Source organism: Lytechinus variegatus, chromosome 8 (assembly GCF_018143015.1).
Source record: "Lytechinus variegatus isolate NC3 chromosome 8, Lvar_3.0, whole genome shotgun sequence".
Taxonomy (NCBI): domain Eukaryota; kingdom Metazoa; phylum Echinodermata; class Echinoidea; order Temnopleuroida; family Toxopneustidae; genus Lytechinus; species Lytechinus variegatus.
In genome coordinates this window covers 9,111,078-9,125,139 of record NC_054747.1, presented here as the reverse complement: position 1 = coordinate 9,125,139, position 14,062 = coordinate 9,111,078, and the positions used below count along the sequence as shown (strand labels likewise).

The window sequence follows — 14,062 nt, the reverse complement described above, 5'->3', positions numbered from 1 at the left end:
ATCAGGGATACATTTTATGAAAGGTTTAGTCAGCAATTCTCACTTACTCTAATTTACTCTTAGCAAATGGGATAGAATGATTGCATTAATTAGCTTCTCAGAGTAAACAGTAAAATTCACTGTTTGTTTGATTAAATGCACCACCCCCGTGTTGTTCATTATCTACTTTCAGAATGTGCTATTGGTGGCAGTTGAATGTGATGAAAATAGTTAATTGCATTTCTGTCCCACCAGAATTACATATTGTTAGATAAAACAACTTTTCTTGCTGTGGGGTACGTCATTCTCAACTTATGGAGTACGACAAACGATAGACTGATTAAATTCGGGTCAAATCTCAAATATCAAAAGTTCCGGAAGTTGACAACCATCTCCTTCAACCATACAGGTACGACTTCATCCTGGACGCATCTCAAAATGTCAGCAACTACTGGCTCAAGGTCCAAGGTTACAAGCAAGGAACGGGTCTACGTGAGCTGGCGGTCATCAGGTACCGAGGTGCACCGGAAGAAGTACCGACCGCTGACCCTTCGGTTGGCAGAGAAGGAAAGGTCTACCAAGACTTGGGCAGAAATTATAACGAACCTGAGGCGGTGCATACTGTGAATGAGTTAAGATCTCTTGGTAAGTTAACCCCTGTGGAGTGTTTCATGGAAGGGCTACTCGGACGTTTTGCCCGAAAAGTCCTGTTCAATTAAATTTCCATTAACATTGTGCATCAGTCGATCAAACCAGGTAAAGTTGTAAGATCTGACAACTTTTCAGACGAAAAAAATGTTGAAGAAATTTTCTGCACTGGGGAGAGTCTCATGATAAAAAAGAGTAAGTGGTTTTCACTGACAATTGATATAAGCTCCTGAAATCCTTGTACCAGATTGGTTCTGACAAATTAGTCATTGAAAATGATTGATACTTCACTGAATATTCCTCTGACGGTTGGGTCGCTCATCAATCTGACGTCCATCCCTCAAAAGCTTTATTGGTAAAATTTTAGAGCAGAGATTAGATATTGATCAATGCTGGCTCTTTTTAAAGGAAGCAGACATCATGAGGAGTCTTTGGTCTCGAGATGGAAGCTTCAACAAAACTCAGAGTATGTTCGATTTCAAGACATTCCATGGGATACCAAGAGCCTATAGCGTACGCACTATAGCGTACGCACTTTGGTGGATAAATATACATCTGTTTGTCATATGGGTGTGTACTTATATGCATTGATTAAAAAATATATCTGCGTGTTGGATACAGGTCATTTTCACTTTGTTGAATAGGCTTCCGAGGACACCAGTTTCAATGTCGGAGTCCCACAGGGTTTAATCCTAGGCACAACTATATTCTAGTCTATCTAAAGAGATTTTACAGATGAATGGGCGTGTGAAACATTTTTATTTTTGCTGCCTTCTTTCTAATTCGATGGTTAGTAAAAAGTGGGATATTGTAGTATTAAAGCAAGGTATATATCTGAAGTTGTACAGGACAGTATAAGAAAGCAACATGGAACAGACAACCCATTGCAATATCCAATAATAATCATGATAATCCAAGTCGGTGATAGAATGTGGGCATCGATGAAAGTGGACTATATGCCTATAGCTAAACTAGATCTCAAAACTGCCAAAAGAACATGTGTACTTCATGAAGGCTCGGTTTACAAACAAGGATTATAATCTCATGATATAAGAATTACTTACTCATATGTGCAATCATCATCTCGTTTTTTTTTCCTTTCGCAGACGCCCATACACAATCATCAGATGATAATATGCGTAGGGTCTATCTGCCCTTTGACCTAAATGCGGTAAGATTTTCGTTGCTATTCTTTTTGTTCTTTTTGCCCCCAACATAACCCCTTCTCTCTCTCTCTCTTTCTCTTTCCTCATCTTCTTTTCTATAAATTTGTTGCTAGTATTAAAAAATAGGCATAAAATTCATAGTCAGTGATCAATTAATCATTGGGCTTACTCTATATGATTGGATCGTAAGTAATAATAATGGTAGACAAAATTCATAAAGCTCTTCACATAGAAGTTTCACAGAGCTGTTAGCAAATAAAATGAAAGAAATTAGAATACACAATATATCTAGGGAAAAGAACAAGAAAGGATACGAACGTGAAAATATTAATATGTCAATTAATTGGACATACAAATTTATAGAGATCGGAAAATATGAAATTTGAATACAAGGAGCCGATATGTGAGTAAATTAAAAATGAACTTTGATAATCAAGAAAGTATGAAATGTTTTATTTCTTTTGTACGCAGTTTTTAACTTCAGATGATCTCTCTGTGTTGTGACTTTTTATTCCCTCTATTTCCATTGATTTTTAGGGTTAAAAGGGATAAGAAAAGGAAGAAGTTCCAATAAGAAGGAAGCTATTTTGAAGCTTTCATGATCTGTTATTTTAGTTATATATATACATTTCGACTGGTTTCAGTTTTCACTCTGCTTTACGGGATACGCTCCAACTGGTGCGCTGTAAAGGACGTGGTATGTTTTACGAACAAGATCATTACGGAACCAGTATCTGTTTTTTTAATAGGCCGGCCTCTGTATGTAAAACAACTGTTTTCCGATTTTCCGCAACTTTTGGTGACAGCGGTGGGATAAAACCCAACGGAATTAAACTACCACCCCCCCCCCGGTAATCCATGCCCATTTTGGTCACCCTCCTTTCCTATTATTTCAGCTTTTTTTAATTAACTTTCCTCCACACTATTGAACACTCCTTTATTCAACTTGTGGATGTGCAACTTCTGATGGACCATATCCTAGGCTCTAGGACGTTGGGCCATACACTCCTATAAATTTTAGAACCTTTCTTTGTCCAGTATATGGATCGTTTTAAGGTTCATCAGAGGGAAAGCAGAAAAGGGTTGTTGAACTACTTTTGGTTCTACAAGGAACCCAAGTTTCTTTATATATATACATGTATGACGTTTGGGTTCTTGATGCTGTGAGGAATCCAACCAATTTTGCGTATGGTTCTTTATACAACATAAGGTGTTCAACAACCCAATGTGTTGTATATAAAACTTTAAAGGTTTGCTTGTAGAACCAAAGCAGTTCCAAAGGAATGTTTAGAACCCTTTTGGGATTATTTTTGTTGAACCTTTAAAAATCCCAAATACAGGACAAAAAAGGGTTCTAAAATGTCTAGGAGTATATGGTCCAAAGGAGTGTTTAGAATCCTTTTTCTGATTCTTTGTTGAACTTTAAAAGGATCCAATTGCGGGATAAAGAAAGGTTCCAGTCAGCACTTTTTTTCCATGAATGTAGACAATTTCATATGGCGTATTGGCGGACCCCGAAGTAAGCCCTTTTCAACGAAGATGAGGAGATGAGAAATGTTCTAAGTGCCATCTTTCTATCTTCTACTTTTTCAGGTCAATAACCCGATGTTTAACGACCCAGACCTATATCCTCTTGGTCCAAGCGGACCGGGCTGGGGCGACTTCCACGTACCTCAGATAAACAGCCGGACATTCAAATTCCTCGACTTCCCTCTCCTCTCTCAATTCGACGATCAACTCGCTGCAGCTGGGGCCTATGATGACGTTTTGTGTGAAGTGGAACAAGCCGGCTTTGAATCATGTGATACTGAGTTCTGCGCTTGCACACAGTACATTGACGTTGATTTAGGACAGGTAACACAATTCTACAACATTGGGGAACCTACTTGTCCTTAAGACATGTAAGAGACGCATTTCTACATAATCTATGTAAAGATAACTTGAGATAACTTGTTGACAGTGCTAATACAAAATTTTAGTTCATCAGTAGAACCTTCTGGCATATATGATTTAGTAAATCTAAACTGAATAACAGTTTGGAGGGGGTACGGAGGAGATCAAGACCACGCCCTGACCTACCGGAAGAACAGTAGCCCAAAAGATGATAAGAGCCTCCAATAGTATTAGAAGGATAGGGTTTAGGATGAAGGATGCATTCAAAGGAAACCAAAATACAAGGAAAACATCTATTTTATCAGAAAGAATAAAGTGAGAGGAGCAATCTAAAATTTATTTTATGAAAATCGGTTATAGAGCGAGTTATGGAAGTTTGAAAACTCTTGTTGTGCGTTCTATGGGAATCCTCAAATTGGCAAAGGTGTCTCAAAATGGCTGATTTCGTAGACAACACTCCATTTGTTCTGTATACAAATTTTCAGATTTTCCTCATTATTTTCGAATTGCATCATGCCTCCTTCTGAGCACAACATATGTCATGGGAAAATATAATCCACACCACATAATTATGCAAAGGTCAAGAGGAGATAATGTGAAATATGTAAAATAAATGGGAAAATCTGAAAATTTGTGTACAAAACAAATTGAGAGTTGTCCACAAAATCAGCCATTTTGAAGCGCGTTTGCCAATTTAAGGATCCGCATAGAGATGAAGCTTGTTTTATATTGTTCCTCACCTTTTACTCTGTCCAATGAGATTGATTCGCTTCTTGGGTTTTGGTTTCCCTTAATCAGACTAGCTCGGGGACACTCCCTATCCCATTTAAAGAGAACCCTTTAGAGTAAAAGTTTTGGATGTGCTCCGGATTTGCTGATAGGAATAAGGAAATAATAATTTTTTCATTTATATTTTGTTCTAGAGGTTAGAGATCGTTCTGATCGATGAGGGATTATCTCCGTATAAGGTGGAACATCCGTTCCATCTTCATGGTCACCCTTTCCGCATCCTCGCTCAGGGTATTTCAGTCAACGGAACAACAAAGGAGGATGTCATCCAGCTGGACAAAAGTAAGCATTAGTCTAAAGACAGGGGCGGATCCAGGATTTTCCAAGGGGGGGGGGAGCACATTTTCCAGAAGAAAAAAATTGAAAAGCAATAAAAAAGTCTTTACTTTCAAGGGGGAGGGGGAGGACACTCGTGTTTTAACTGCTTCTTACATTACAGATTTAATTGTGCCTCTCAAAAGATCCGCCGGTGGCTAAAGATTGCATTCATTGTAGAGACGACTACATGCAAAAAGTTTGGTGTTGAAACAACACTCTTTTAACATCATCCACCGATCGGTGTAACAGCAGTGTAATCACCAACAACAGTTGAAATACACCATGGAACTCGGACGTAACACCAAATAGTGGCGATATATACACGCATTTACTTTCCTGTAAAATTTTCCCACCACGTACGGGCTGTTAAAAGAAGTTATAGGCCTATGCGCAGGCGCGGCATGAAAAAACATATAAATCAGGGAATCATACAGAATCTATATAGATCGAGAATTATTATACAACAACAACTACTTCTTATTCTACTACTATTTCTACTACTGCTACTACTACTACTACTACTACTACTACTACTACTACTACTACTACTACTTCTACTACTACTAATACTACTACTACTACTACTACTACTACTACTACTACTACTACTACTACTACTACTACTACTACTACTACTACTACTACTACTACTACTACTACTACTGCTGCTGCTGCTGCTGCTGCTGCTGCTGCTGCTACTACTACTACTACTCCCAACAGTGGCGTATCTAGGATTTTCCACGGGGGGGGGGGGCAAAAACGTCCGCCAAAAAAATTGACAAGCAAAAAAAAAAGGTCTTCAATCACAAATAAAGGATTTCGTACCAGAAAAAAATTGACGAGCAAAAAACAAGAAAAGAAAAAAAAGGTCTTCAAGCTCGTCAAGGGGGGGGGAGGTCTTTCAAGCTCGTCAGGGGGGGCAGGGATACGTCCTTTGCATGGGTTGTGGCTCGTCAGGGGGGCAGACTGCCCCCGCCGTAGGTACGCTAGTGACTACTACTTCTACTCCTTCTTCTTCTAATAATAATAATAATGAAAATAATTACAATAGTAATAATAATGATAATGACACTACTACTACTATTACTACTACTACTACTACTAATACTAATACTAACAATAATAATAACAAATAATAAGGAAACAACAATCGTCATCCTAATCGAAACATTTTTAATCATTACTTTTGACGAATGGTCGCCTTTTCCTTCATCTTCATTAATATTTGTTTCGTTATAGATGGTGGCATTGTTCGAAACTACGACCACGCCCCTGGAAAGGACACCGTGGTCATACCAAGCGGTGGATACACCGTCATCGACTTCGTTGCCAACAATCCTGGCTGGTGGATACTTCATTGCCATATGGAGTTCCATTTCGAGGTAGGGGAACTGAATCTTGAGGCAGGAGAGAGTGGATGGGGTTTGATAATAATAATAATAATAACATTGATGATAATAATAAGAATATTCTTATTTACCCAGGGTTGCAGCTCTAGCTCTTATGAACTTTTTTTCCCCAGCAGGCCATGCAAACATGGTGTTACAACGCCGAGCGCCTGATAAAAAGTCAGAAGTTCCCATTTTTAAGTCTTCGGTATGATTCGAACCCACGACCTCCCGTTCATGTGGCTAGCACTCTAACACCATGGGGTGCAGCGTGTATTACTTTCCATAGACATCATATAACCAGAATGGCCTTCATTTTGTAATGATTTTTTTTTCAATTTTTCCGGGATCAATTTGACTTCCATATTGTAGTAAAAAACCTTTTTTTTGCTTTTCAAATTTAGATCAGCACCCCCTCTTACAATAGTTCCAAAGCCCCCAAGAGCCAGGCCGCGCAGACAGCTGTCCGGTCTGCATACAGAAAATAAAGTAATTCATAAATATCGCGTATTCATTTCACCTCAAGTTCAAGTCTATATCTTGGTAAATCCGCCCGGAGTTACGTTACAGCTTTGACTTCTGCGTACTCAATGCCACTTAGAATGAATCATTATATATCAGGCACAATTAAATCATGTGGTACAAAAAATGTTATAAATATGACTACAGTTTTCAAGAAAAAAAATGTTTAAAGTCTTTATATTCACTTACCTTTTTGTGGATATCGCTACGGTGTCAGCGTTCACAGTGTTTCCACCAAGTACATGAAGATTAAATGCTCAATCACACTGTGGATATCTCTACAGTGTGAGCGTTCACAGTGTGTTCACCCAGTACATGTAGTTTAAATGCTCAATCACACTATGGATATCTCTACAGTGTGAGCGTTCACAGTGTGTTCACCCAATACATGAAGATTAAATGCTCATAACTGTGGATATCTCTACAGTGTGAGCGTTCACAGTGATTTCACCCAGTACATGTAGTTTAAATGCTCAATCACACTGTGGATATCTCTACAGTGTGAGCGTTCACAGTGTGTTCACCCAGTACATGTAGTTTAAATGCTCAATCACACTGTGGATATCTCTACAGTGTGAGCGTTCACAGTGTGTTCACCCAGTACATGTAGTTTAAATGCTCAATCACACTGTGGATATCTCTACAGTGTGAGCGTTCACAGTGTGTTCACCCAGTACATGTAGTTTAAATGCTCAATCACACTGTGGATATCTCTACAGTGTGAGCGTTCACAGTGTGTTCACCCAGTACATGTAGTTTAAATGCTCAATCACACTGTGGATATCTCTACAGTGTGAGCGTTCACAGTGTGTTCACCCAGTACATGTAGTTTAAATGCTAAATCACACTGTGGATATCTCTACAGTGTGAGCGTTCACAGTGTGTTCACCCAATACATGAAAATTAAATGCTCATACCTGTGGATATCTCTACAGTGTGATCGTTCACAGTGTGTTCACCCAGTACATGTAGTTTAAAATGCTCAATCACACTGTGGATATCTCTACAGTGTGAGCGTTCACAGTGTGTCCACCCAGTACATGAAGATTAAATGCTCAATCACACTGTGGATATCTCTACAGTGTGAGCGTTCACAGTGTGTTCACCCAATACATGAAGATTAAATGCTCATACCTGTTGATATCTCTACAGTGTGAGCGTTCACAGTGTGTTCACCCAGTACATGAAGATTTAATGCTCAATCACACTGTGGATATCTCTACAGTGTGAGCGTTCACAGTGTGTTCACCCAGTACATGAAGATTAAATGCTCAATCACACTGTGGATATCTCTACAGTGTGAGCGTTCACAGTGTGTTCACCCAGTACATGTAGTTTAAATGCTCAATCACACTGTGGATATCTCTACAGTGTGAGCGTTCACAGTGTGTTCACCCAGTACATGAAGATTAAATGCTCAATCACACTGTGGATATCTCTACAGTGTGAGCGTTCACAGTGTGTTCACCCAGTACATGAAGATTAAATGCTCAATCACACTGTGGATATCTCTACAGTGTGAGCGTTCACAGTGTGTTCACCCAGTACATGAAGATTAAATGCTCAATCACACTGTGGATATCTCTACAGTGTGAGCGTTCACAGTGTGTCCACCCAGTACATGTAGATTAAATGCTCAATCACACTGTGGATATCTCTACAGTGTGAGCGTTCACAGTGTGTTCACCCAGTACATGAAGATATAATGCTCAATCACACTATGGATATCTCTACAGTGTGAGCGTTCACAGTGTGTTCACCCAATACATGAAGTTTAAATGCTCATAACTGTGGATATCTCTACAGTGTGAGCGTTCACAGTGATTTCACCCAGTACATGTAGTTTAAATGCTCAATCACACTGTGGATATCTCTACAGTGTGAGCGTTCACAGTGTGTTCACCGAATACATGAAGATTAAATGCTCGATCACACTGTGGATATCTCTACAGTGTGAGCGTTCACAGTGTGTTCACCCAGTACATAAAGATTAAATGCTCAATCTCACTGTGGATATCTCTACAGTGTGAGCGTTCACAGTGTGTTCACCCAGTACATGTAGTTTAAATGCTAAATCACACTGTGGATATCTCTACAGTGTTGAGTGTTCACAGTGTGTTCACCCAGTACATGAAGATTAAATGCTCAATCACACTGTCGGGATATCTCTACAGTGTTGAGTGTTCACAGTGTGTTCATCCAGTACATGTAGTTTAAATGCTCAATCACACTGTGGATATCTCTACAGTGTGAGCGTTCACAGTGTGTTCACCCAGTACATGAAGATTAAATGCTCAATCACACTGTGGATATCTCTACAGTGTGTTCACCCAGTACATGAAGATTAAATGCTCAATCACACTGTGAATATCTCTACAGTGTGAGCATTCACAGTGTGTTCACCCAGTACATGTAGTTTAAATGCTCAATCACACTGTGGATATCTCTACAGTGTGAGCGTTCACAGTGTGTTCACCCAGTACATGAAGATTAAATGCTCAATCACACTGTGAATATCTCTACAGTGTGAGCATTCACAGTGTGTTCACCCAGTACATGTAGTTTAAATGCTCAATCACACTGTGAATATCTCTACAGTGTGAGCGTTCACAGTGTGTTCACCCAGTACATGTAGTTTAAATGCTCAATCACACTGTGGATATCTCTACAGTGTGAGCGTTCACAGTGTGTTCACTCAGTACATGTAGTTTAAATGCTCAATCACACTGTGGATATCTCTACAGTGTGAGCGTTCACAGTGTGTTCACCCAGTACATGTAGTTTAAATGCTCAATCACACTGTGGATATCTCTACAGTGTGAGCATTCACAGTGTGTTTACCCAGTACATGTAGATTAAATGCTCAATCACACTGTGGATATCTCTACAGTGTGAGCATTCACAGTGTGTTCACCCAGTACATGTAGTTTTAATGCTCAATCACACTGTGGATATGTCTACAGTGTGAGTGTTCACAGTGTGTTCACCCAGTACATGTAGATTAAATGCTCAATCACACTGTGGATATCTCTACAGTGTGAGCGTTTACAGTGTGTTCACCCAGTACATGTAGTTTAAATGCTCAATCACACTGTCGGGATATCTCTACAGTGTGAGCGTTCGCAGTGTGTTCACCCAGTACATGAAGATTAAATGCTCAATCACACTGTGGATATCTCTACAGTGTACGCGTTCACAGTGTGTCCACCCAGTACATGAAGATTAAATGCTCAATCACACTGTGAATATCTCTACAGTGTGAGCGTTCACAGTGTGTCCACCTAGTATATGTAGTTTAAATGCTCAATCACACTGTCGGGATATCTCTACAGTGTGAGCGTTCACAGTGTGTTCACCCAGTACATGTAGATTAAATGCTCAATCACACTGTGGATATCTCTACAGTGTGAGCATTCACAGTGTGTTTACCCAGTACATGAAGATTAAATGTTCAATCACACTGTCGGGATATCTCTAGTGTGAGCGTTCACAGTGTGTTCACCCAGTACATGAAGATTAAATGCTCAATCACACTGTGGATATCTCTACAGTGTGAGCGTTCACAGTGTGTTCACGCAGTACATGAAGATTGAATGCTCAATCACACTGTGGATATCTCTACAGTGTTGAGCGTTCACAGTGTGTTCACCCAGTACATGTAGTTTAAATGCTTAATCACACTGTCGAGATATCTCTACAGTGTGAGCGTTCACAGTGTTTTCATGAAGATTAAATGCTCAATCACACTGTGGATGTCTCTACAGTGTGAGCGTTCACAGTGTGTTCACCCAGTACATGAAGATTAAATGCTCAATCACACTGTGGATATCTCTACAGTGTGAGCATTCACAGTGTGTTTACCCAGTACATGTAGATTAAATGCTCAATCACACTGTGGATATCTCTACAGTGTGAGCGTTCGCAGTGTGTTCACCAAGTACATGTAGTTTAAATGCTCAATCACACTGTGGATATCTCTACAGTGTGAGCATTCACAGTGTGTTTACCCAGTACATGAAGATTAAATGTTCAATCACACTGTCGGGATATCTCTAGTGTGAGCGTTCACAGTGTGTTCACCCAGTACATGAAGATTAAATGCTCAATCACACTGTGGATATCTCTACAGTGTGAGCGTTCACAGTGTGTTCACGCAGTACATGAAGATTGAATGCTCAATCACACTGTGGATATCTCTACAGTGTTGAGCGTTCACAGTGTGTTCACCCAGTACATGTAGTTTAAATGCTTAATCACACTGTCGAGATATCTCTACAGTGTGAGCGTTCACAGTGTTTTCATGAAGATTAAATGCTCAATCACACTGTGGATGTCTCTACAGTGTGAGCGTTCACAGTGTGTTCACCCAGTACATGAAGATTAAATGCTCAATCACACTGTGGATATCTCTACAGTGTGAGCGTTCACAGTGTGTTCACCCAGTACATGTAGATTAAATGCTCAATCTCACTGTGGATATCTCTACAGTGTGAGCGTTCACAGTGTGTTCACCCAGTATATGTAGATTAAATGCTCAATCACACTGTGGATATCTCTACAGTGTTGAGCGTTCACAGTGTGTTCACCCAGTACATGTAGTTTAAATGCTCAATCACACTGTGGATATCTCTACAGTGTGAGCGTTCACAGTGTGTTCATAAAGATTAAATGCTCAATCACACTGTGGATATCTCTACAGTGTGAGCGTTCACAGTGTGTTCACCCAGTACATGAAGATTAAATGCTCAATCACACTGTGGATATCTCTACAGTGTGAGCGTTCACAGTGTGTTCACTCAGTACATGTAGTTTAAATGCTCAATCACACTGTGGATATCTCTACAGTGTGAGCGTTCACAGTGTGTTCACCCAGTACATGAAAATTAAATGCTCAATCACACTGTGGATATCTCTACAGTGTGAGCGTTCACAGTGTGTTCACCCAGTACATGAAGATTAAATGCTCAATCACACTGTGGATATCTCTACAGTGTGAGCGTTCACAGTGTGTTCACCCAGTACATGTAGATTAAATGCTCAATCACACTGTGGATATCTCTACAGTGTGAGCGTTCACAGTGTGTTCACCCAGTACATGTAGATTAAATGCTCAATCACACTGTGGATATCTCTACAGTGTGAGCGTTCACAGTGTGTTCACCCAGTACATGAAGATTAAATGCTCAATCACACTGTGGATATCTCTACAGTGTGAGCGTTCACAGTGTGTTCACCCAGTACATGTAGTTTAAATGCTCAATCACACTGTGGATATCTCTACAGTGTGAGCGTTCACAGTGTGTTCACCCAGTACATGAAAATTAAATGCTCAATCACACTGTGGATATCTCTACAGTGTGAGCGTTCACAGTGTGTTCACTCAGTACATGTAGTTTAAATGCTAAATCACACTGTGGATATCTCTACAGTGTGAGCGTTCACAGTGTGTTCACCCAGTACATGTAGTTTAAATGCTCAATCACACTGTGGATATCTCTACAGTGTGAGCGTTCACAGTGTGTTCACCCAGTACATGAAAATTAAATGCTCAATCACACTGTGGATATCTCTACAGTGTAAGCGTTCACAGTGTGTTCACCCAGTACATGTAGTTTAAATGCTCAATCACACTGTGGATATCTCTACAGTGTGAGCGTTCACAGTGTGTTCACCCAGTACATGTATTTTGAATGCTCAATCACACTGTGGATGTCTCTACAGTGTGAGCGTTCACAGTGTGTCCACCCAGTACATGTAGTTTAAATGCTCAATCACACTGTGGATGTCTCTACAGTGTGAGCGTTCACAGTGTGTTCACCCAGTACATGAAAATTAAATGCTCAATCACACTGTGGATATCTCTACAGTGTGAGCATTCACAGTGTGTTCACTCAGTACATGTAGTTTAAATGCTCAATCACACTGTCGATATCTCTACAGTGTGAGCGTTCACAGTGTGTTCACCCAGTACATGAAAATTAAATGCTCAATCACACTGTGGATATCTCTACAGTGTGAGCATTCACAGTGTGTTCACTCAGTACATGTAGTTTAAATGCTCAATCACACTGTCGATATCTCTACAGTGTGAGCGTTCACAGTGTGTTCACCCAGTACATGAAAATTAAATGCTCAATCACACTGGATATCTCTACAGTGTGAGCGTTCACAGTGTGTCCACCCAGTACATGTAGTTTAAATGCTCAATCACACTGTGGATATCTCTACAGTGTGAGCGTTCACAGTGTGTTCACCCAGTACATGTAGTTTAAATGCTCAATCACACTGTGGATATCTCTACAGTGTGAGCGTTCACAGTGTGTTCACCCAGTATATGAAGATTAAATGCTCAATCACACTGTGGATATCTCTACAGTGTGAGCGTTCACAGTGTGTTCACCCATTACATAATGCAATATAGCATCAACGTTGATCATATCGAAACATAAGTGTATGTCAGCCTTTCCCGCTCATGTTTTTACAAACCTTTACAAAGTAAATTCTTTTTCTGATCCGTTTTTTTTTTACTGCCAGGATGGAATGGGGATCTTAATTCGCGTCGGGAACCAATCTGACCTTCCTCCTGTTCCAGAAGGATTCCCGATGTGTGGTGACTACCCTCCAACACAATATCCTTCTACCGAGTCAGACCCTGTACCTAGTCAAGTCAGTATGACCATGACCATTACCGAAGTCATCCTCGTTGCTGTAATCGCTGGTCTTGTAATCCTCATCATCGTTCTCATCGTCGTCATCGTGGTCCGTGAACGTTCAAGGAACGATGGTAAAGGACGCCCTCAGGCGATACCAATGAATGAACGATGATGAACAGACCGTATAATTGCTTATTCTTACATCTGAAGTATCAGGAAAATGATTATTATATTGAGAATTAAGCTACGGTGTGTGATGTTCCAATCACTGCTGTCGTCGTCATTGTATTTGTAATTTCATTACCTTCATATCTTTTTACTGCTCCTACGAGAACAATATATACATATATTATGTATATATATATATATGTATAGCATATATATGTGAGGGTGTGTGTGTGTGGTGTGAAAGTTTTAACAGCAATATGGCACAATATACAGTGGAAATATATACGTAAAGAGAGAGAGATAGATAGTTGGATTAGATAGATAGGTAGATAGATAGAAAGAAAGGTCTTAAATGAATGAAAGAAAGGAATATAGCCTAGGAACCTTGGTGGCACCGGGGCCAGGCAGAGGGAGAACGTACCACCTATGATTTTTGTTTAAGTATCGAAACATTTGAGGTGGAAAAAGGAGAGACAAGAAAGAAGGACGAAGACTATAAAAAGGAGTGGTCCCGATCGGTTAATGCCCCGTTTATTGC

The 14,062-nt window shown here is 40.0% G+C and overlaps 1 protein-coding gene across 1 annotated transcript in view; it reads left to right on the top strand.

Moving 5' to 3' along the window:
- LOC121419938 (laccase-like) overlaps nt 1-13,849 on the top strand; it is a 30,268-nt gene extending 16,419 nt beyond the window's left edge. Inside the window, exons 8-13 of the mRNA XM_041614422.1 lie at nt 389-624; nt 1,734-1,798; nt 3,387-3,647; nt 4,610-4,757; nt 6,033-6,175; nt 13,238-13,849. Of these exons, the coding sequence (XP_041470356.1) occupies nt 389-624; nt 1,734-1,798; nt 3,387-3,647; nt 4,610-4,757; nt 6,033-6,175; nt 13,238-13,528 (1,144 nt within the window). The 3' untranslated portion in view covers nt 13,529-13,849. The remainder of the gene's footprint in view (nt 1-388; nt 625-1,733; nt 1,799-3,386; nt 3,648-4,609; nt 4,758-6,032; nt 6,176-13,237) is intronic.
- The last annotated feature ends 213 nt before the right edge of the window (nt 13,850-14,062 follow it).